The sequence below is a fragment of the Balearica regulorum genome, chromosome 8 (genome assembly GCF_011004875.1).
Source record: "Balearica regulorum gibbericeps isolate bBalReg1 chromosome 8, bBalReg1.pri, whole genome shotgun sequence".
Classification (NCBI taxonomy): Eukaryota; Metazoa; Chordata; class Aves; order Gruiformes; family Gruidae; genus Balearica; species Balearica regulorum.
Window position 1 is genome coordinate 27,499,330 of NC_046191.1, and position 24,480 is coordinate 27,523,809.

General features: G+C 40.7%; 1 protein-coding gene across 2 annotated transcripts in view; it reads right to left on the reverse strand.

Moving 5' to 3' along the window:
- MTA1 (metastasis associated 1) overlaps window positions 1-24,480 on the reverse strand; it is an 87,116-nt gene that overhangs the window by 25,944 nt on the left and 36,692 nt on the right. For both annotated transcript variants that reach the window (XM_075760227.1, XM_075760225.1), the window contains exons 7-12: window positions 23,192-23,294; window positions 20,086-20,185; window positions 18,442-18,630; window positions 17,201-17,275; window positions 9,077-9,135; window positions 743-858 (exon numbers count right to left, since the gene is read on the reverse strand). In XM_075760227.1, the coding sequence (XP_075616342.1) occupies window positions 743-858; window positions 9,077-9,135; window positions 17,201-17,275; window positions 18,442-18,630; window positions 20,086-20,185; window positions 23,192-23,294 (642 nt within the window). The remainder of the gene's footprint in view (window positions 1-742; window positions 859-9,076; window positions 9,136-17,200; window positions 17,276-18,441; window positions 18,631-20,085; window positions 20,186-23,191; window positions 23,295-24,480) is intronic.

Consider the following 24,480-nt stretch of genomic DNA (forward strand, 5'->3'; position numbering starts at 1 on the left):
ATAAAGACAGTGCAAAGCTCGAACAGACCTTATAAACCTGATGATGGCTTCACCGTCATCACCACTGTTAAATGTACTTGTGATTTCAGCAGAATTAAATACACATATAAACCCCTTTTAAAACATGAACATTAAAAAAAATAACTAGTAGGATGGGAAAATTTCCTGCCAATGAAACTGAAAGTTCTCATTTTGCAAGACTGGTAGGCAACAATTTCTGCAGAGCATGGGAGAGAGAGAGGGAAGATTGTCTTCAGGAACTCCCCGTACATTAATTTTACAATGAAAGAACATTAGAAATCTGTGACTTGACTTCTCATATAGTCCTACATTCTCTAAAGGGTCCCCATGAAGGAGCACAATCATGAGAACTCAGTATATTAATATCAGGCAGTAGACCGAATATAATGATATCACATAGTTTGAAATCTACTTAAAAATTAACAAAAAATTGTCAAGTTCACCCCTTGGTGACTTAAACCTTGGCTCAACAGCTACCTGCAATTACAGAGGACATTTACTAACTCCTCCTTTACTACCTTATAATTTTATTTACAAACGTAACACCAGCAACCCCAAAACCCCCCTTGCTTAAACGCTGCTATGTCAAATTCTGTCGTCCCCCCCCCGCCTTCCAAAGCCTTCTCTCCCACCCCCCACCACAACACAGCTTTTATTTTACTGTTTGCAGCACAGCATTCATGCCCTCTACGCAAAACTGCCATACTGGCACATCACTTACTATAACAGCTTTCACAGGCCCGTCCTGCTCCCGTGTTCTGTGCCTGTACTCCAGTACCATTTACCACTCCTGGTTTGACATTATTTACATTGATCTGGTTGGGGTTTGGCTTGTTACTTAAAACACAAAGCAAAAAGGAGGACAAAGATTAATTGAGATATGCAATTTCCTACTTGACTTTCAAAAGTATGGCCCAAAACGTCTGAAGATTCAAATTTTGTTCATCGCGTGACTTCCAGAACAATCACTACTTACCAGCAACCTGGCTTCCATATTTAAGTAACATCAATAATAATAATAAAAAAATAATGATGATAGTTAGTTGCCATATTCAAGAGTCCAACACCATTTAAAAACAATAAACCAGTGAGGCCAGGTACGTATTTCACTATCCCAGACATTTTAATTAGGTGACAAAAAGATCTCACCTACAGATCTCTCAGTCTTCAACATGAGGGTTATGTTACTTAAATCTCCAAAAATAAGGCTGGGGGATGGAGCAGGAGAGGTAGGCAGAGAAAGGGCAACCCCTGCCTTACTCAGGGGTATTTGCAGTCACAAATATTTCCACGTTGTCTTGCTGCAAAGGTTTGCACGATGTAGCCACAATTCGCACAAGCACACCCAACACATTGAACAAAATCTTTGGACACAGCATATCACAGAGATTTTCATGAATATGAGCCTTCTGACAAGTCTTAAATTATGGTCTGTGCTTCTAACAGATAGCATTTAGGTTTGTACTAAGTGGGAAATCTGAATGCCTAACATCCATAGAGCAAGAAATGCATTGATGGCTGTCATTAATACATTCCAATAATACAACATCTGAATCACCTCCGCTCATCCCTATACTCTCTAAAAAATGTTGACTCAGTGGGAAACAAAACAAAAAAAAAAAAAAGAGAAGGAAAAAAAAGAAAAGAAAAAAGAAAAGAAAAGAAAAGCTCCTGGCAGGAGCTGAGAGTGGAAGGGCAAACAAAACCTTGGCACCGAGAGCAGTATGGAAGAGTACAAAATCTCTGCAGAGGAAGAAGTGTCCGAGGGACAAAATGAGGCATTCAAAAAATCCTTGGCATGGGAGGGAATGAGAGTGACAGCAGATTGGTATTGCAGGGACAGGACTTCTGGGGAACAGAGGAAGATAGAAGTCACACAAGAAGTTTCAAAACAAGAACACACAAGGAGCGTATAAAACACGCAAGGACTCCCAGGTGCTGTTAGGAGCTCAGCTTATAGGAGCAACAAAAAGCAGGCAGCCTTTGGTGCCAAATTCTGAACATAACCCCAAACTGTAATGCCGATTACATTTCCCTCATATTCTCTTACCTGAAGACTGAAGGGAGTGGGCATATTCCCTTCATTTCCAACTAATAAACCCATGATTTGGAATCTACTTATTCAAGCAGAAATATCTTAAAATGGCTTTCTGAAAACACATTTTCTTACACCTCAGTTGCACGCTGACATAGGAGTCACAAGGATTTCAGTGACCCAGAATACTTAATACTTTTCACCCTGGCTAGTGCTGCAAAAACAGCATTGTGGGAATACAGCCAAATTAATTTCTTTCTAATGGGGCATCAATATTAGGTTTCACATTCTCAGCAATGACCCCTGAGAGGAAAGGAGTTCCAAGTGACTGAATTCTGAAGACAACTGTCCCCCTCAGCTCCAGAAAAAACCCAAACACCACTGCAAAGCCTAGCTTGCACTGCCCTGGAAGCCAGAAGGTCATCCTTCTCCTCACCTGAAAACGTCTGATCAGGCACAGAGTTACAGAGCCCAGTAAAGCTCCATTTCTATAGAGACAAAACAAATTTGGCTGTGAACGCCCTACAAGGACCACACGCACATTGCACAAGGAGGTAAGAGAGTATTTGCCCAGTCTCAGAAAAACTTGAGAGAGCATTCTGACGGTGCTTCTCGCTATAAAGTTCAGGCTCTTTTTGCAGAAGAGAAAGCTTAGGAGGCTACATGGCACAGAAACACTGTAAATAGTTTGTTCCTTTGGTACGCTGAGCAGCCTGTATACAGCCCAAAAGAAGCAGAGAAGAGAAAAAAAAAAAAGGCATTTAGATTAACAAGCCTGACTAGATTTTCTTCTCCTTTTGCTTATTAATTTGCCCAGCTCTTACAAAGATTAAAGTGTCCTGGGTGCTTATCAGAACGGCCTGAAGTTCTGACACCACAGATGGCAGGAGATCTGCAGACACATTTAACAAAGGGAAAGTTGAAAGGAGGTACATTCATGCTACCCAGCGTTTTACTCTGGGATGTCACTATGGTAACCTGCTGCAAAAGAACTTTTGCCAATGATTCACTAGCAAACTCCATGTGCAAACATTACCAAGATGCTGTAAAACAAACAGTCCTCACAGATGCACACTGTTACAAACCAGTGTTGCTCAATAGAGCAGAAGACTGAAGTACAGAAAACTAAGGCTCCACTCCAGGTGTTATGGCTCAACATAAGGCATGTTGCTTCTCTTCTGTACATTGGTTTATCCTCTGAAAAACACAGTAAAGGTGTCTGAAATCCATCAGTAAAGCACACAGAAAGGTTTTTGGTTTTTTGAAAACCCTGTTGTGTCTGGTTGTAAACAGTTAGTTGAGAACAAGACTGCACATGTTGGTGTGCCCATCCAAAGTACTAACCTCACATGCAGAAAGGAGGGCGATGGCCTGACTCCGCTGTCCTCTCTACAACCTGTATCAAACTCAGATTTCAAACACAAGTGAAAGGGATGCACGGGCGAGAGCTGATCACCAAATCACACCGGTCACAAAATTGTCACGCTGTAGTTGTGGCAATAACTTCACTTCAGGATTTCGGAACAGTACAACTAATGTAGCTGCAACAAGCACCAGAAAGTGTGCTGCTCCAAAGCTAAGGTCAAGTTTCACAGGGGCAGTAACAATAAAATTTAGGCTGCTAAATGTCTTCATCGTATGAGAAGCAAAAAGCTCTTAATTGTTGGTGATACGTTAATTAAACTTGTTTGATACCACCAAAGCCTGCTACAGCTATTAACAAGAGAATTTGATGAATAACTGGATGAATCATTAGGCAATTAATGAAGCTGAAGGGAAAGATGCAAATAAGGTAGCGAGAATACTGATGGTGCAGTAAACTATCATTTCCAGTACTTACATCAAGAATGGAAGTCTTTTAAATGGGTTTCAGTTGCGCTGGAGCAGTCAGTTATATTAGAAGAGGGATCATGAAGTGCAGATTTATGGGCTGTATTCTGCAGGAGATGAGTCTCAACTAAAGGGATTAAGGTGCTAGAGCACATGCAGAAAGGCGGCACCGGAAGCCAGCCATCGCGGACTGAAGCCCCTGCCCTCCCAAAAAACCTCCAACCTGAAGATAACCCTGAGTCACGCAGAACACCGAAATCTCTTCACTAATGATTGACCGGCATTCAACCCACAGGTTAGTGATAATTTTTTAGCTGTTAAAAATAACTATAAACTTCACCGTGAATGTTTCCCGTTATTCAGGAAATCATAGTGGTGCTAGATGCAACAGAACAATTAAGAAATAAAGCCTCAGAAGCAAGAACAATTTTTAATCCTTTGTAAGGAACATTTATGCCATCTACCTCTAGGCAACTAATTCAGGTGCCTGGATTCCTTATCCAGACAACAGAGGTGAGCTCCCATCACAACTCTCCAGGCTTCTGTAAATACCCACTTCTAAGAACAGCTCTAATGACTGCTAAACAATGCTTTTTGAAAATTAGAAGCTTTCTCCAACAAAATGTTGAAAATTGCCACTTTAACTACTGCAGCTACAAAAGAACGGACAGCATTACACCTTTGTTTTCCATGCTGCAATGGACCTCTGCACAATTAAACAGGGAAGGAAAAAAGTCTTGCTCCTCGGGCAGAGGACGACCAAGAAACAGATGAAGGAATATTCACCCAAAGCTTTGACCTATTCCTCCAGTTTCCCTATTAGCTTAAAAAAAGGAGGCAGGGGAGGGAGAATAATATTTCCCTACATTACAAGTGTTTGTGAGGCAGCGTTTGTGGCTTGTCAAAATGCCTTGAGATTCTCCGGTAAAATATTGTAAGTAGTATGTATTAATTTACATTTTACAGATGTAAATTTAAAATTTACATTTTACATCAATACATTTTAGAGACTGGGGATTGTATGGAGCACTTAATTCTTCCCTTTCTGTTCTTACCCCTTCTGATATCACCTAGATCAAAGCAAAAGAGAGAAAAGCCACACAAAACTATGTCTCAGCCTTCGTGATTTGCAGATGTCCTAATCCCAAAAAGCACCAGCTACGCAACCAGACTTGTCATCAAAAAGAAGCAAATAACCAGTATGTATGTTGCCCATAAGATTAGTAAAACCAGAATACGACTTCCACAACAGCCTGAAGAGTATGTTTGGCTACACACTAGAAGGGGAAAGAGATTGAGACCACACCTGGAACAAGAAAGGTCTCCAAGCCCCGTGTTCATGCTGGCAGATGGCAGGATGAAGCATGTAAGAACATGGAATCTCTTTGTGCACTCATGATTCTGCTACTGCTTTATTTAACACTCCCACTGACAGAAAAATTGCTACAGAAAATAAAAAGATTTTTTTTCAGTATTTCCTGAAAGCAGAAGTCAGCTGGTTTTATACTTCTTCCTTTCACCAGGAAAGCACATTAGTGCTTTTCAACCTAAGGAACGCATTACAAACCCATGCATACAAACATTGGGTTAAGTCACATCAACTACAGATGTCTGTCCCAAAACCAGGGGTGTTCCTGGAAGCAGCGCAGAAATGTTTGTCCAATATCTAGGATATTGGTTTAGGACTTGATAACTTAACATCAATTACCTGCACAACCCTGCACAGGGTACCAAATTTCTCCACACTTCAGTTCCCCACGTTATAAATTTGGGGCGCACTCTCAGGTTAAAAAAAAATCAACTATAAAGCTTCACATAGAGCTGTTATTTTTCACTGTATAATATGCATGTGACGTGATAAATAACCTTTGAATACTGCTTCTATTGTTTTTCTTATTATTTTCCTCCCTTCTCCCTAAATTTTCCTATTAACACCACAGGAAAAACAAGAGTCCTATCAGTGGAAGACAGCGAGACAAAAACAGAAAAGAAAATTGTTTGAGTCTGATATCCTCCTGGGTCTCTCTTTGCAAACAATTTTACACCAGTTATTGTTAGAATAGGTTTCACTCAATCAGCTGACACGCTTCTGCATAGGTCTTGTGACAGCCTGCATCAAGTAATTTATTTTCGAGGTGACAAGTGGATCATTATGGTTCAAGCCTCAAAACAGGAATGGGCTCAGTAACATGATAAGGACAAATCAATAACATTGATATTTAGATCTCTACACCATGTATTGCTATTACAAGCCAAGAATACAATCTTCTTCTAGGTCACAATATAATGTAGATGCAATACACTCCTTATGTGCCAGACCTTGTACTGAAACTTAAGTAGAAATAATAATAATAAAAAAATCTTAGAAATACTTAATTATTGCCACATTTGGCAGTATTAATAGCAAAAAAGCAGCAGAAACATTCAATGTGGGATTAAAGTCATGTACACAATTGTTACTTTTCCTGATACGCATGAAAGGATATTGAAGAGGGAGGAAAATTTGACACTCATTTTATCAATTAAACAATACGTAAGTTAAGGTATAACACTCACAAAATCAATCGTGACTGGAAATCAAAGCCAGAGACAAAAATAGCAACCACATGGGTAGAGACCGAAGTCTTTTCCTGAAGTAGAGAGGTAAGCTGCTGATTTGATTATATTCTCTAGATAGCAACACGAATTATCTTGCTGAGATACAGCGTTGAGGGATAAGATAGCACTCCAGACAGCCATTATCAAATGAGCACTATAACCTTTCAAATACAAAGCCATACCTACATACGTTACAATCCAAGAGCAACAGCAAGACTACCAGACTCTCTTGTCTGCAATATCCTTTTGCATCTGCAGTCTAAATTACATTGGCTTTTGCTATACAAGCTTATCACATTGTGAATTCATGTTTAATTTGATGCCCAGTGTCCCTGCAGAGTAACACCATCCACAAAAAGCAATACTGTTGAAAAATCGCATGACAAGAAATCTATTTGGCTCACTCTGAATATTACACCTGATTTTTAGTAAATTCACCTGAGAGACATCGACATATTTCAAAGCAAAAAATAAATCAGGGATCCTGTATTTTCACAAGAAATAAGGGACTGTCTTGCAACTTAAATACACAAAACTTAGCTTTGCCTTAAGTAACAGAACACATGGTAGAAGTTCATAAATATTTGAAAGGAGATACCATAAAAGAGTAAAGGAGTTATTTGAGATAATACACACGGGAACGTATCTGGAAGTGAAAGTTGAAAAGAGAAAGGACAGAAGAGATTTAAATTTCCACACTATAACAACTGTTTACTGGGTTATGCAGAGAAAAAGCAAGAGAAGAAACATATATATCTCTCTCTAAATCTAAAAATCACAGAATTATAGAATTGTTTAGGTTGGAAAAGACCTTTAAGATCATTGAGTCCAACTGTTAACCTAATACTGCCAAGTCCACCATGTCCCCTAGCATCACATCTACGCATCTTTTAAATACATCCAGGGATGGTGACTCAACCACTTCCCTGGGCAGCCTGTTCCACGGTTTGACAACCCTTTCAGTGAAGACATTTTTCCCGATATCCAATCTAAACCTCCCTTGGCACAACTTGAGGCTGTTTCCTCTTGTCCTATCACTTGTTACCTGGGAGAAGAAACCAACCCACAACTCCCTACAATCTCCTTTCAGGTAGGTGTAGAGAGTGATAAGGTCTCCTCTCAGCCTCCTCTTTTCCAGGCTGAACAACCCCAGTTCCCTCAGCCACTCCTCACAGGACTTTTCTCCAGCCCCTTCACTGGCTTAGTTGCCCTTCTTTGGACACGCTCCAGCACCTCAATGCCCTTCTTGTAGTGAGGGGCCCAAAACTGAACACAGTACTCGAGGTGCGGCCTCACCAATGTCAAGTAGAGGGGGACAATCACTTCCCTAGTCCTGCTGGCCACACTATTTCTGATACAAGCCAGGATGCTATTGGTCTTCTTGGCCACCTGGGCACTGCTGGCTCATATTCAGCTCCCTGTCAACCAACATGCCCAGGTCCTTTTCCACCAGGCAGCTTTCCAGCCACTCTTTCCCAAGCCTGTAGTGTTGCATGGGGTTGTTCTGACACAAGTGCAGGACCCAGCACTGAGCCTTGTTGAACCTCGGCCTCCGTCCATCGATCCAGCTTGTCCAGATCCCTCTGTAGAGCCTTCCTACCCTCAAGCAGATCAACACTCCCACCCAACTTGGTGTTGTCTGCAAACTTACTGAGGGTGCACTCAAACCCCTCGTCCAGATCATTGATAAAGATATTAAAGAGAACGGGCCCCAGTGCTGACCCCTGGGGAACACCACTTGTGACCGGCCACCAACTGGATTCAACTCCACTTACCACAACTCTTTGTAACTGGCTGTCCAGCCAGTTTTTTTTACCCAGCGAAGCATATGCCCACCCAAGCTGTAAGCAGCTTTTTTTTATATATATATATATAAAAAGGACATTAGGAAACAACCACACATTTGTGATCCACTGATGACAAAAATTAATAAAAACGTATATTATCAAGTAGTTAATTAGCTACCCTTTTGTTCACAACTGGGCTGACCTGCCATCTCCCAACTCCCAATCTCTATAAAAATAAAAATTAGAAGGTAAGTAACAGCTGCTTCAGGATGGGAACATTATACAGGATGAAGGAAATGAGCAACATGACAGCACAGCATCCAACCAGGAAAGGCCCGAAGGGAAAGTCCTCGGATGCTCGTGGAGAAAACACCCTGTGTTCCACAAGTGGAAGGTCAGCATGTGAGAAAAGCTTTTACACACTCATAAGCAGGAGTGTAAGCATACTGGGAGGAGGTGCTGCTTTGGTTCTAGCCAGCTTTGAAATACCAAAGCTATTGTGTTTTCTTCCACAGGCAGCTAGTTGTTTATCAGTATCAGGGCGGTTAGCATTAACTCAGCTAAAATAAAAAGAAATTCAAGCCTACTGAAGCATCAGCAAAAGGTTCATTATATTGGTAACCTAATTTAATAGTTCTCTGACATGTTTGTTCAACTATGTCTCTCACAATGTAATTAAAGCAAATACATAATATTGGCAGGCCATGGAAACTGCTACACCAAACCCTCTACAATGAAATAGAAGCTGCTACACCAGATCCTCTACAATGAAATAGAAAACAAAATAATACAAAAAGATACTTACTAGTTGGGTATGTACACTTGTTTTAGCTTGCTTTCTGCTTCTGCTGCTTTCAATCGTTTCTTTAGAAAGAACACAAAAAAGAAAAAAGTTAGAATACAAAGAAAATAAGGACTATTTTATCTGGGAGTCAAGTAATATACCTGTAAAAACTTTAGTGCTTATTAACAGTGAAGTTTTCCTTTTACTGAGCAGCTACCACAAAATCCTTTTCTGACAGGAAAATATCCAGTGAAAACAACTGCAGGCATCAAATGACTATGTACACAGCTTTTCAAAAAAGTCAGAGATGACAATCTACTATTTATAAGTACAAACTTTTAATTCCCATTCACTGCAATACAAATTCATGCATTGTTCCTCCCACAACCACCCCCCCCCCCTTTTTTTTTTCCTGCAGAGGAAAATCTGACATATCAATCTGTGTTTGTTCTCCATGATAATATTCACCAACTGGACAATAACAGGTATAGTAATGCACCCTCTCCATCCTATTTCCTCAAGAGCTGAAACTATTCACAGAGCTTGAACGAAGACTTCTTTGTTGATAGTCCTCACTTTTGAAGACTTAGTGACACAGGAGATCTTCATTTAAAAAGTCAGAGAGGCCAAGAGCTCAACTCAAAACCAATGCAGAATTACCCAATAAGATTTTTTAATTATTGTATGTCATCACTTCTGACTAAACATCAGCCATGGGCAACCTGGACACTTGCACTTTCTAAAGGTGAGCAGCTCTAGGTACACAAACAATACACATTTATCCCCCTTTGAAACAGAAAGGAAATAAACCCCTGGCACATGTGTGAATCTTGGGAGACAAGAAGCAAAAAACATCGAGCAGGGTAAAAAGAGGGGAGAAGCTAACTAGACTGAACAACCAGCCCCTAATGAAAAACACCACTGCCAGGAGATATTAAGGAACTTAACAGTGATGTGTTTAGGGGAAAACACACAGAAGCAGCAGACTTCCAGAGCATGGGGAAACGTGTTTAGAAGTACACACCATTTGTCTCTTTATATGGTCCTACACCAGTAAAACCATCCATTAACTTCTGTCCACATTTCTGGAATAAATGAATTACAGGACCCTTTCAATGGGATATATGGAGTAAATTGGAATAAATTCCCCCAGAATAGCACTGCTCCTTTTTTTTTTTTCCCCAGCTGCAGCTGTGAACTTGCCAATAGCCCACAAGAACATGGCAGAGGTAGACAATTAGCATGAACTTGACTAACTGGCCAAGAATTCCTTTTATAACTCAAACCTTCACACCATTTAAACAATACGAGAGACATTCTGAGGTTCATGTTTTCTCTTTATTACATAAGCTAAATTAATTCAGGGTGAACCTCTGGAGGCCTCCAGTCCAACCTCCTGCTCAAAGCTGGGCCCATGCCAACACCCAAGCCGGTAACAGCAGTCTGCATAAAGCCACAACAATGTTTTCCAGACAAACCAGCAGCATGGTGATATTCTAGACAAACAGATTAGCTTAACATTTTCTATGCAGCAGCCTCAAGGCAGCCTAGGAAAATAATTGTAAAGCTAAAGTCAGTATCTTCGCAGACACAGGAAGCACCAGAAAATGTAATAAAATTGAAGAGTATGTCACTGAGGAACTGGACAAACATATAAATCCTTTGTACAGGGACACAATGGCCACATGTAGAAACAATGAAGTGAAAGTTTCCCATAAGCATAAAGCTTGCTTTGATAAGAAGCAAGCAACTGTCTTAAGCAACAGTTTTCCATTTGACAGCCTGACAATTCCTCGCCGAAGCTCTTGAGACTCCTAAAGAATTCCCTTCTTACCTTTTCCTGCAAATAAAAGTCAGCCTATCTTAGAAACTAAAGAATGAAGTTCTCAGACAAGAGAACAAAGACTGAGAAAACAGAACTTCTGAAAGTTATCCAGAGACTACGGGTACACCTTCAGAGAGCTGCATCCAAAAGCTGACTTCTTTCTGCTGGTGTAGGCAAGTTTCCCAGATTGCTTCTTTAAATCTTGTCTAGGACAAGGACAGCTGCCTGAAAACTGCCTTCATGAAAACCCAAATGAAGACTTCACGGAGACAATCCTTATCAATCCCACAGACGTTGGGGAATGAATAATACACATTGTACCGGCAGTCGGTGATGGAACTAAAGAAGTTCTCCCTCTGAATACAAACCACAAATTTAAAGTTGAACATTTTCAAAACACCCTGCTCAAGTCTTCTTATGCAAGAAACCAAAGCATCTAATGATGGGCCTCAAAAAGCGCTGTGACAATGGTTTTCCAGCAGCATCAGAAACTCCCCTCTACCTTCCAGAGAGACACTACGCCAAAAGAAATCATCCTCCAACAAAATGCATGCTCTCAGGTGCATTTCTGCTCATGAACTGAAGGCTCTTCCACCCACAGCCTGCACTGAAAAACAAGTCTTCTCTCCCCAGGCACAGATTACCAGAGGCAGTTATGTCAGCAGATGAACAGCCACTGAACTCATATTCTCCCAAGGAATTATAAGGAAGTCCAACATCAGATATTGATAAACAGCGTAAAATACTGCTTGATGAACTTTGTACAAGAACCTTATTTCCTTGAGGCCTAAGCAGGAAATTCAGGGAATTTCCATTGGTAGAGAACTGGTTTTATTCAATTTTGCTAGATTTCTAGATTGTGGGGTTAAAAAAAAGCTGCCATTTTCTTGACAAAAGCTCCCAAGGGGACTCTCTAGAGTCATTATGTTATGACAGTTTTGGAAATCTATGAACAGAAAAGCTTCATGCAAGCACAAAGCATTACCAGCAGCTGAAATATTCTACCATCCACAATGTAAAGTCATTTGCCTTGAAGACATGGTTAATTTTGGGTATTAAGCAACATTTTAGTAAACTGGTGATGAATCTTAACCTCACACCACAGATTTTTCTCTGTGATTGACGACCATGGCACGAGCCCCAAGCTAATGACTGCCATAAGTCATCTGGACCTAGCAAGACCCTCCTCTCCCTCTAGCTGCCTGGGGATCAGCACAGAGCACGACACACAGCATACACCTTCATTATAAACTAGTGTACCAGGAAAACTGAAGGTTTTCAGAAGGAACCATAATGTACTGGATAAGAAGAGGTTGGTTTTGCACTAATTACTTGCGGCTGCAGACAATCAATAGACCAGGTATGATGAGTTTCCTATTTTCTGACAGTGACTGATACCAGAAAGTACAAAACAAAGGTGCCTGAAATGTAGCCATGCACAGTTTCAGAATAATCCCTTCACAAAGAAAGCGCTTTGCTAGGTCCTTTGCCAGTTATTAATTGATTTGTGCCTGAAGCATATTTATGTTATAAATTCTTAATGTTGTCTGATGCAGTTATGAATGTCCTCATCCACAAAAACCCCTGAACATTTGTAACTTTTTCTAGTAGTTTGGCCTAAATGCAATCTTTTGTCTTTGAGTTATTTATATACGCACATCTTAAGTACATCCTCTTATTTACCTCATATTTTCCCCATCTATAAAAGGGAGATATTACCAACTTGTCTATCCCGGAGCGACCAAGGGATTAAATTACTAAGCACTGTACATTGGAGTTGGTGCAAACATCTGTCCTTTATATATCCTCTCCCTAGTTTTAACATCTTTCATTTTACCCACTGAGCTTCAAAGAGTTTTATAATACGTAACATATCAGAGCAAATGTTTGTGGTCATTTTCTAAAGAGTGAACATTTATAAAGAGGAAATAACAGAAGAAATCCAGGAATGCAGGGGATATTTCAAGGTCCACAATGCAAGAGTCAGGTTGGTAGACAGCACGGGGACGCCTCAAACATCCTCAAATATTAAGACTATTAGTTGCTGATAGGAAAGATTTCGCATTTTCTGGATTTAGAGAACTTTCACACTGTTTATTCTTTTTCAAAGCTCTGAACACACAAGCGCTGCTGGGAGGCAGGGGAAATGGGACACAACAGGTCCCAGTCCACGCTGCATTTGGGAGAAGTGTTTCCAGCTGCTTGTGCTCCAGCAACACATCTCAGCACTGATGCGTGGTACCTACGGTCTCTGTCACTTGCGTGCCAAAACTGCCACAGTTCCATGTTACTGTAGGCTTAACAGGAGGTGTTTGGGGATGAAATGTCCTATGTATGCTGAAAAACATTTCTTTGATGTTTTTTCCACTTTGCTAGCACACAGTACTTTATGAAGGCGCGTACATTAAGATGTCACTCTCAGCTAGGTACAGAGAAGGTTTGTTTTCCTTAACAAAGACGTTTTTTATCTACATCAAGATTTACCCAGAGCTCCCTATTTTAGGAGCTACTTTTTCATGTAGCCAGATATAATGGCACTTCCACTTTCTCTGGTATCTTCTCAACACTATGCATACCTTAAAACTGATTTTCTCTGTCACTTCCTCCTACACTTTTCTAATGGCACTTCCACATAACAAATAGAACAGAAGAAATTCATTATCTGATCTTCCTCTTGAGGTTACACGCTCCTCAAGCACAAATAAAATGCAAAAAATAAAGCCATCAACTTTCAGAAAGCACATGACTAATTACATCATCTGCCACTGCCGTGTCCTGAGCTCTTCTCAACTGCATCTCAACAGTTGTAAAGTGATATGTTTTAAAGTTTTCAGGACTTCCCCTCATGATATGCAAAACAGCAAAAGCATTTAAAGATCTTTAAAAAAAAAAAAAAATCACCCTGGAACTCACGACTACATAAGTACTCAACCTTTACTTTGAATTAAAATGTAGGCAATACCCAGACATCACATCAACTCTTAAAGACTGGGGGAAGCCACCAAACAGCAGTTACTCAGTGGATGCCATTTCAAACCTTTCTGAATGGGAAATATAAGCTCTTGTGAATTGATATAGGAAATCTGTCTGAAGAAAACAGTGCATTCAAAGGAGACACGGGATACTGAATTTGGAATGTATCTCCCTCTTTTTCTTCAGGACAACTCTGAAAGGGTGTCCTTGACAGGAAAACTCTTGGGATCACTTTGGACAGACCTTCACAGGAGCCTACATCAGACCACAGATTTTGTGTTGACAATGCAGTGGAATTACTCCTTCTAGCAGTTCTGTTCTTGGAGGGTCTGTCCTTCTCTTGAAATGATTGAACTCCTAATTACGCTGGTAACCTTCAAAAGCACAGTATAACTGAAGCCAAATAAAAAATTACTAGATAAGGGATCCAAGTGCATGTTCCAAACCAAGTCAGTTTGCCACGTATCTTGATCACAGTATCCTACTCACAAGACAAGGAAGTGCTGTATTAAGCCTTTTGATCTTAGGAATACCAAGCATAAGTATACCTTAGCGTTCAGTTCCGAGAAAGGGCCTTCCATTGGAAGTCAACTAAAAATTTAGCTTCCTCAATGGCAAGAAACAGATGGATTCTGCTTCAGGATTATGACAGTGCTTTCTCACTCCAAGAAAATCTCAAAGGAAACATAGAAGGACGTAAAAAGTTTCCAACTAACTGTTTTTCATCAAAGCAAGCAATTGGCTGATGACAAAAAACTTCATTACTATGTTATGTAACTCACAGAAATAGACGGTTGAAATGGATGTTTTTACATTCATTCAGCCAAAGATTCTACAAAAATGAGCAAGTTATCAATATTTTTTAAAAGACAATAACATACAGCCTTGGAGTAGAATTTAATCATCCTCTTAGAAGGAGGGCAAGTGAAAGTGAAACAACTTGGGATACACACATTTCATATCCTTACTCAGCACATTTTCAATACCTTATGTACAAAAATGCCGTTAGCCCCAGAATCATTTTGGTATTAGACTAAGGAAAGAATCCACACAGACAAAACACTATGAAGAAACAGATGGAAAAAGTGGTAAGGGATGTGCGTTGCCAAAGACTTTGCACACATCAAGTAAAATATAAATGTAATACACCATTATTTCAACTACAACTTCCTATGCTTTCTTTGTGGTTATATATATATAGCTCTCCCAGGCTTTTTATAAATGTTTAATAGTATTATTTGCTTGTACAAGCTAGGAATTTGAGATGAGGTCTTTGGCTCAGTTCAGACTTAATTGATGTGATATCTCTGTACTGCAATTTCTACCTGTTCTGCTTAAACTCATACTATCTACTAAATATAGAGCCTCTAACTAGAAGTTTTCCCCAAATCCCACTCTCTGGTACACTGCTGGGCAGCACATGTAAGGTACAGTATAACCATGATAGAAAACTGCATAGGAACATAACAAAGCAGTACAAGAAACTGTAGGTTTGTTGGGTTTTTTAATTGCTGCAAGAACAAATCGAAGTCCTTCAGGTAACTCTCCCCTCTGCAATTTTGTCTATGTAATAAGAAAGTTCAAGAAAGTGGAAAAAGCAAAAGAATTTAACCACTTTCTAAGCAAGGCACAGTTTCTCCAGTTGTTTTGCCTTCCTAGAACACAGGCCTGGAAGCAAACACCTGGGAGACTATTCCAATCTGTCTCCTACAGTATCCAAGAATGAATACCACAGAAACAGCTTCCTACTGCTTGTTCCCACCACTACCATTGTTACATATCTCAAGACGGGCAGAAACAGAGCTTTATTGCTGCAAATGTGTTGTGGACTTTCTAAGCTGTATAGAGATGCTTTTTGGTTTAATCTTTCCCAAGAATTCCTACTATTGTTTGCTGTTCTGACTGCACAGGAGTGACATTTTCATGCAACAGTCTAAGGTTCTAGTTTTCACTGACTGATAACTTTCCTCACTTTTTCTGATACCTACCATATTGCTAGACGGATTTCTATCACTAAAAGAAGTGAGGCGAGATAAAAAGATGCAGGCAAGAAGACAAATGGATTCCTCTCGGTGCAAATACTGACCATAGTACAAGCCGAGTACACTCAGCTATCATCTCCTCAACAGCTGTAGTAAGACAGTACAACAGCACTCACTACATCAACAATACACACCGTTCAATGGGGAAAGAAAGACCATGACCTTATTTCTCCAGCACCTTTTTTCCCCCACCATGCCAGCTTCCATTATCATCTCACTTTCCTACCACCCATTTCCTTATCGGAAGGAAAAGTTTCAAAGAATGAACTTGGGGAAATATTGGAATGAGGATGCAGTTAATTAAAAAAAAAAAAACAACAAACCAGAACTAATGCAAAAAAGAGTTCTCATTTGTCCTGAGGATTCCTCTGCAATTTAAACAGTGTTTCGATCAGAAAGAAAGTGGTAAAAATCACATTACAGACCAAGGTGCCCAAACATAGCACATGTCAAATATTGGTCAATGCCTCAGGCACCTAAGTCTTTATCCCACGCTGAACTTCCAATGAAGCAAGTTAAGGCAGGATATTGTTATAACTCCACTTTTTCTAATACTTCAAATAGATGCCTAAACATAATACTGATAATTATAATGAAAAATCCATTATATATTTCTCCCTTCTTTTATTTAATTTTCCCATTAAATATTACAAGTAGTTTTCAGCAACTGATACTCTGCAACATTTTGCACGCTGCTTGCGCTGTACTTTATTTAAGGGACCAAGCAGCCTTCATATTTAAACAAGCAGAGATAAAAATGATTGTAAACACTAGTCAAAGTTGATTCTCAAGTATAACGAGTCTGGGAATTTGAGCCATCAACACTTCCCAGACAAACAATTTACTCGCAGTGCTTACACGGGGGAGCCTCCATGCATCTGCAAAGTCATGGGCAGGCAGAGGTGGAGAATTAGCACGAGTGCCTGTTGTACAGCAACTGCCCACCCCCCCATAAAAAGTCAAAAGTTAAGTCAATGCTGACCTTGAATTCTACAGGCAGAAATTAACTGTATTCCCTTCCTCAAATCTCTGAATTCCAAATCAGGCATTTGAATGAAAGCTCCAAACAAATAAAGTAGCAGCAAACATGAAAAGAGAGCATAAATGCCAATGCTACATGTTTTTATCTATGGAAAAGCTTTCAAGTTTAGTGATGAGAGATTATTTGGTGCTTCAGATCATTACAGAACTCACCTATTGGAAAGGCTGAACCCCATGAGTGAGAATAAAGCAACAATGCTTTGGCTTCAAAGGCAAGAAAAACATCTTCTGTTAGAATGAAAGAGGTGTTTCTCACTCTCTTACCTGCTGAACGTATCTGTCTGTAGTTTTCCACATATAGTAATATTCTATTATGCTTGTTAAGGACTTCCATGGGAGCTAGGGACATAAAGAAAAAGCAGCAGTCATTGCATGGAGCTGGCACACCGCCTCACTGAAATTCACAGGATTGCTTTGACAGACAGCTTATAGCAAAGTCTTGTGACTACTAACCCTCCTAACAAAAAAAAACACCTGCCAAAAACCAAAAAACCCAAAAACAGTCAGTGTCTGAATCTCTTAAGGGCACTAGATGCACATGGGACCTGTGTTAAATTAAATGCCCTTAGAAAAAATAGTGCTTTCAGTGTAGAAGTAGAGCAGGTTACAGGTAAACGTTCATGCCACATTGGCTCCCCAGTAAACCATTTAAGAGAGGCACAATGTGGAAGGGAGCCCACTGGCTCAGACTCTCTGCTTGAGCAGCAAAGACTCAAGGCAAGAGCCACAACTACAATATCACCATTCTGATTAGCCTGGCTTCTATGGAGCTGGGCCATTAAAAAAAAAAAAAAAAGAAAAAAGTAATAACTACTAACAGAATTGTGCCCTGCCAGCTCTGTTCTCTGCATGAGAAGCACGAGGATTTCAGCAGGACCACAGAGAGCGTTGTGCTGTTTCCAAGTCCCTCTGCCTAAAAGATTAGAGCACGGGACAAGCAACGGTGAACAAGCAACTACTTGTTTTGTTCCAGAGGACTCAAACAGCAATACAGTGAAACTTGGCTCTCTTCACAGTGCTCCATTCAATCTGCAGGCTGAGCACCTAGGGTGGAGCTCTGGCCAAACTACAGGACACTTCCCTTGGATGCCCAAGATTCATTTTAAAACTTTCAAATGCCCTTTCTGAAATTGCATTATAAAAGTGACTAAATTGTCACATTTCAGAAGGCCCAGTACTCATTCTCCTTCAAGCACAAATTAATCTACAGCACTGAGGCTGTCACAACACTTTCCTAAATCCTCCCTCAGCTGTAGTGGAGCAGATGATTTTAAATTAGCGTCTCTAAAGGAAAAGCTATCATCTGTGATTTGAAATTCTGACTGTACAACACGCTGTCATCAGTATGAGGTCTGCCTTTCCCCAATGTACAGCAAGACACATGCTCCAGTTCAAAGCCCTCTTCTTCAACACCAAGAAAAACACCACAGTTTAGACAAGCTGTAAACCAGCTCTGCCACTGATCAGAACTGGTCGCCATGTGGGCCCTCATTTCATATACTTACAAAATCTTGCTGAATGTCAGTGAAATCTTTTCCGTATTTTTCTAGTGCTTCCTCAAAGAGGTTTGCCTCTGAAGCAGACCACTCCTCCATCTCATCTCTGCACAGGACTGGCCCACCTTGTGGCACAAGCGCAGAGATTGCCTTGGAAATGTCATAGACATTTTTGTGCAAAGTGTCCATAGCATGGAACTACATTGTTGTAAAAGAGAAAGATAAATGTGAGGACAAGCATTTATGGGGAAAAAACGCTTAACAGTGAAAGAGCAATAACAAAAATTCTGCATCAAGATTTGAGGGTGCAGTATTCTATACCTAACACAAAGTCAGTAAAAACTTGTTCCAATCTCAGACTCACTGTAATTGTCAGCATACGAGTCTAACGTTCACTAACAATAGTGGGGTTTGTGGAACACGAGCCCTTGCATATCAGCAATTCTTACTTAGCTACTCACCAGCACCACCACTGTAGCACTACTGGTAAGAAAAAGCACAGGATAGAGACCCACTCACCCCAGGACTGAGCACCTCTGTAGGTACCATCCACAGATGGGGCATGAAGACAGAGGTCTGAGGGCACATTTTCTAATAAACTTAGCCATGCACTTTCTTTGTCAAATAATCCACAAAAATTGCATATAAGAAAAATATTTAAGAGCAGCAAGACACACATACAGTCCCCTGCAAAGGCCAGAAATCCCCCAAAGATGCAAGTCACGTCACACATCATGGCCAAGTAGGAAAAAAGAATTGCTCCCAGGAGCAATTACTCCTCAGCAAGCTGAGCTACGACTGTCTACAACTTGTGATTTACAAGGGCTGAGAACATGTTGCGAGGGAGGAATTTGTATTAGTAAATGAAAGCTTGGCTTTTATTTCCTGATTTCTGTAGTTTTAATCATGATGTTATTTGCCTTTCATCATGCCAGTTTTGTGCATGTGCATAATTAATCTAGTGTTCTATCCTAGAATTTGTTCTATATGTGATTTCACATTATTTCAGTTATGAGGTGAGGCTTTGATAAGAGTTCTCTGGAGACTTCATAAATTTTATTCAAATTTTCATTAAACTTTCTCTAGCATAGAAGGTCAAGTTATCCCTTTCCTCTATCTACTCAGAATCATTTATGATTATAAAATATTAACAATGTCACCACTCCTCAGGTACTCTAAAATGGAGCTCGACAGAAGAGAATAACTGGATCAACTGAAATTTCTTATCTGACCACAAGTTTTTCCCCCAGATAATCTTGCCCAGGGATGCCAGTGATAGCCTGGTGTTGGGGAAGTGACGAGCAGTGGTATTCTGGCATTATATTACTGCAGACAGGCAGATAATCATTTGCATTCTTGTCGAGACAGCTACTAAGCCCATGCAAGAGATGGGCTGTGAAGCATGTCATCAAAACATTTTAATAAAACAAAACAAAAAACATCTCAGAATTATCCATGATGGATCATAGGAGGCACAAGGCCAGAAAAAGTTACGTCATATGTAAATAAAGGGTTCCTTTACAAAGACAGGATCTGCTTCACAGCAGGCCACGATTACAATCCATCTGCCCCTCTATTTTTGCCAACTGTTACTGCTGAGGTGAATATTTTGCATCTCTCAAAAAAAACTTAAGGTCCTCTTCAAAATCTTACCAGCGTGATGTCCCTAGAGGCTGCTGCAGCACTCATGTGCAAACTTGGCTGTCTGACAGAACTACTGCAATCTAGTGCTCGGGCAAACGTACCGACAGACCTGAAAGAAATTAAACAGAGCATTAACTGTGCATGCAAAACAAGCATAAATATATACGCCCAACCAAGACTTTTTGAGATCAGCAGACTCCATTTCTCAGTAACAAGATTACATGGTTTGGCACTAGTTCTGAGCCTGAGACCGTTCTCTTCAGATGTGGTTTGTTATTATGAACGCTTTGCTCAGTTCATATGACCAAAGAGACTTAGGCATAAGGAGAGGAAACAGTGAAAGACTCAAGGATCACAAACGGGGAGTTCTGAACTACTCTCTTACCCCTTATCTCTCAACAGACTTAAGCTTTAACAGAAACTGAGCACAAGCAAGCTTTATGAATGGCAAAAAGTCTCTTCCACAACAGCAAGTGCAGTGCTGCATTGTCCAAAGGTACAAAGACAGATGCCAAGATCAGACAGAAAAAATGCAGTAATGCAAGCATTTTTCTAAAAGTTTCAGTAAAATTAAAACCAATATTTTACAACTTAATATCGCACAATACATATCTATTATATAGCTTGAATAACAATACAGCAATTCTCAAATAATTCCCAATGCTAGCCATTCCTGCATCTGAGGCCACAATCCCCATGCTCCTCATTTTATCCCTAAATAAATTAGTTGGAGAAACCTTTAACAGGAACATCCGTTCCAGCAATTCCTACTCCCCTCGCTGCTCGCTACACCACATGGGTGAAATGCTTGTGCTCCTGTACAGTGAACTGGAGCCAAACTCTTCTGAGCAACTACAACAACAAAAAAAGGTGGCTTGGGGTTTTTTTCCCTGCACTCAGATCACTTCCCCAAACTAGTTGAGCATACAGAAAAACAAACTACTGCCAAGCAGTGCAGGAGCAGGAAAGGTAAATGCTTAAGCAGTAGTTGTCATCAAATATCTAGTTTTGGCCAAAATCCAAAACAGCCTCCCCCACCCAAGTTTCAGTGGCGATTCACACTTCTCCCTCTCCCCAGCCTCCCAGTCACTCTCTCCATCCCTGTTTCACAACTCCCCCGTCCCCATCTTTAGCTGAACTGATACTTCGTGTGTGTGTGTGTGGCATCTAATTATAAACTGGATCACTTTGCTGATTCCGGACAGAAGCAATTTTTATACTGATCTTTTCAGTGAGTCTTGTCACAGCGCACACCTTCAAGTGGCTGTATTGGCAAACCCAGTGGGCAGCAGTGAACAACCAGAAAGAACTACTAAAACCAGCTTCGCCACCAAAAGCCTACGCAAGGTGGAAACCCCTGGCACAAACCAGCTCTACAGTCACTCTAAACCAACCCACGTGCAAACCCCCACCTGACGGGGCACTTCTAACCCTCTGTCTTCCTGACACCAACACCAGAGCACTGTGTGGCTGAGTGGCAATTTGAACCAATCCTGCTGAAAATTAATGCAGAAAACAAGGTTCTTAGCTTTTCGGTGTTGTCCTGTACTTCACTTGATTAGAAGCAACTGTGAAACCGCAGCCTTGTCAAGAAGGGCCCCATAAGAAGCAGGAATACCCTTTGCTGGAGATAGCCCAGCTCTGCCCATCACTCCTTCATCTGCTTGTTCCGCATTGCTGGTGGAGATTGTCCTCTCCCCACTTTCATCCACTTCCCTATGTCCATCTGATCAAGTAGAATTAATCTGTTGCACATAAATCACTTAGTTCAGCCAGTTTGACTTTACTGTTTGCACAAGTCAAGGGAAACACAGGGAAATATATTGTGTAACCAGCTCAGTGAAACTTCCGGGAGCTTTTCCTCAATTATCTTTTTTCCCCCACAGTTATTCCCCTGAGCTTGAATCATTCAGCATGTTGAATGATGTTTGACAAATGCACACTCGTTGCATCACCCAAAAGCTTCCATTCAAAACTAGAGGAGCAGACAGATTCTTACACACAAGCTTTAGCACTGCCTCTCTGGGGAGCATCCCATGAGCTCACCCCACAATGGGCACAGCAATGCTGCACTCAGGAAAGTTCAGGAGGAAATTCAAAGCACCATAACTGAAGAGGAGAAAAAAATCAAGACCGAAAAGGTTGACAGAACCAGGGCCCAGTTCCACAGAGTATCTGAAACACAGGCATCACTCAGTTTTCCAGGACTAAAGCCCATGGCTGAAGCAGACAGCCTTATGAGTCAAGGTCCACATCTATCAGATACCATGGCCAACGAGCAGAACTCTCAAGATCAGCAAACCAAATCCTACTAGCAGCTTGTAATTCTACACACTCCTTTCCCCCATGATAATTTGCTCCACTGACTAAAAACATCAAAAGGTCCAACTATCCATCTACTCACACCATTTTCCTCCCACACAGTCCTACAAACTTACCTAAAAGACAGAATTTGCAGAGTATTTCTTTTTTTTCTTTGTTTTTTTCAAATTATTCAGTCACTAGTTGCTATAAAAGTCTGAAATTTAGTATAGGCTTCTGTTCATATAAATGAATACCAATGAAAAAGTTCAAGAACATTTTAAGAAGCAAAAGTGGATCAACAAAGATTGCTTTGGGCTTAAATAAAAACCACGCATTTTGCCATCTGTACAGATCTGCAGGATTTTACTTTATCATGCCTACCTATTGGAATCTAGGCATTAGAAAGCATCCACACTTTATTAGACTTCTCAGCAAACTACTAATGGATGATAAAATGTCACTAGATTTGAAAATGGGAGAAAATGGCCAGGGTAATGAACTGTCAAGAACATAGTTCACTAAGCCTTCTGCATGCTGGCCAAAGAATTTGAAAAACCTCACCAATTACAGGACAGTTTTTACGTGCCATTTGCTTTTCTTTCATAAAAGTGATTAACTGTAAGTTGTAAATCTGAGTAGCTGTTCCTAAAGTCGTGCAATTCCCAGGAAGGCATGTAAATGTCCGTAATTTCAAAATGGAGCAGATATATCAAGCAACCAAATACTAGTAAAGCAAAAAGAACATAAAGTTACTCGGAAAAGAAAAGTTATTAAAATTTACTTATTCAAGGAAGAGGTAAAATGCTCTTACCGTGCTACCACCAGGAACTGGTCTATCTGCTTGTCTACTAGCGGGTTAAAGGCTTCCCAAACTTTTGTTTCAAGTTTTGACTGATCTCTTCCATCATCCTCACCTGGTTGAAAAACAAATTGGAAATGCTCGGTATGGCCATTTTAAAATAAACAAGTGTTCTAGGTTTTTTTTCATCTCACAATAATTTAACTGCTAACCCATCTCAGTTACTGTGCCTAACAGGTCACTGTGAAAATTTAATTCACTCATTTGTCTGTAACAATTCCAGCCTGACAGACACAGCAACATAGCTCATCCAAATTGAGTGATCAGATTTTGAAGAATCAGTTTCAAAGGACACATGTAATGGGAAACAGAGTGCATCCTTCTCCAAACAAGACAGTCTCTCTTCAGCCCCTCTCCCCAGCTTCTCTCTTTCTCCTTTATCTTGCAGCAGCTCCAGGAAAACAGGCACACTCCCAGCTGCTCTGAGCAGGCAAAAAGTAGCTGGTTCAACTTGCATCAGCCACTTTCTAAGGGGGAAATCATGACATCAGACTCTCTTGCTTTTATTTTCCTGACACTACACAAACCAAAATACCCTGAAAATATCCAGGAGCTACTGAGACTTTTTCTTCTTTTTTTTTTTTCCCTCCCTTTAAAACATCTGGAGATTATCCTTCTCTGAAGCCCTGTGTTGGCCTGCTGAAGGAAGAGAATGCCTTTCAAATTAGTTCATCCATGCTTAGGAGGCTTGCCCAGCTGCTGAATGAATACCAGTTTCATAAACAAATCAAACAAGAGTCCTGACCAATTTGTTTGCCTGTTCTAACACGAGGCTAACAGTACCAGCAAAGCTCCTAAGCAAAGACAGAAGCATCTCACTGCTTTCACATCTCTGCCCCCACAGTCTGGAGAAGGTCTTTCCAACACAGGTCACAACCCCTGCTCTCTTAGGGGAAGCATAACGACAGACCTTTCCCTGTGCACTACATGGCTCTCGGAAAGGGTCAGTTAGATGCCAATATTCCCCATACCTCCATTTTTTGACCCATTTCTGGATCTGTAGGGTAGTGCAAAGACAAATCTAAAGTTAGTCACTATTTGGTAATAGTATTGGTTACTGCTACTACTCTCTTCTCCTTGGGCCAGGCTCCTTGTGGTCCTACCCTTTGGTGATACAGTGGGGGCAGGCTGAGGTGTCAACACATTCGGGCCAGCAAATTCTTCCTCCTGCCTGTTCTGCAGGTGAGAAGCCAAGGCTGGCAGCCAACGCTTGGCATGGGGAGAGGGCTCCGAAAAAAAGG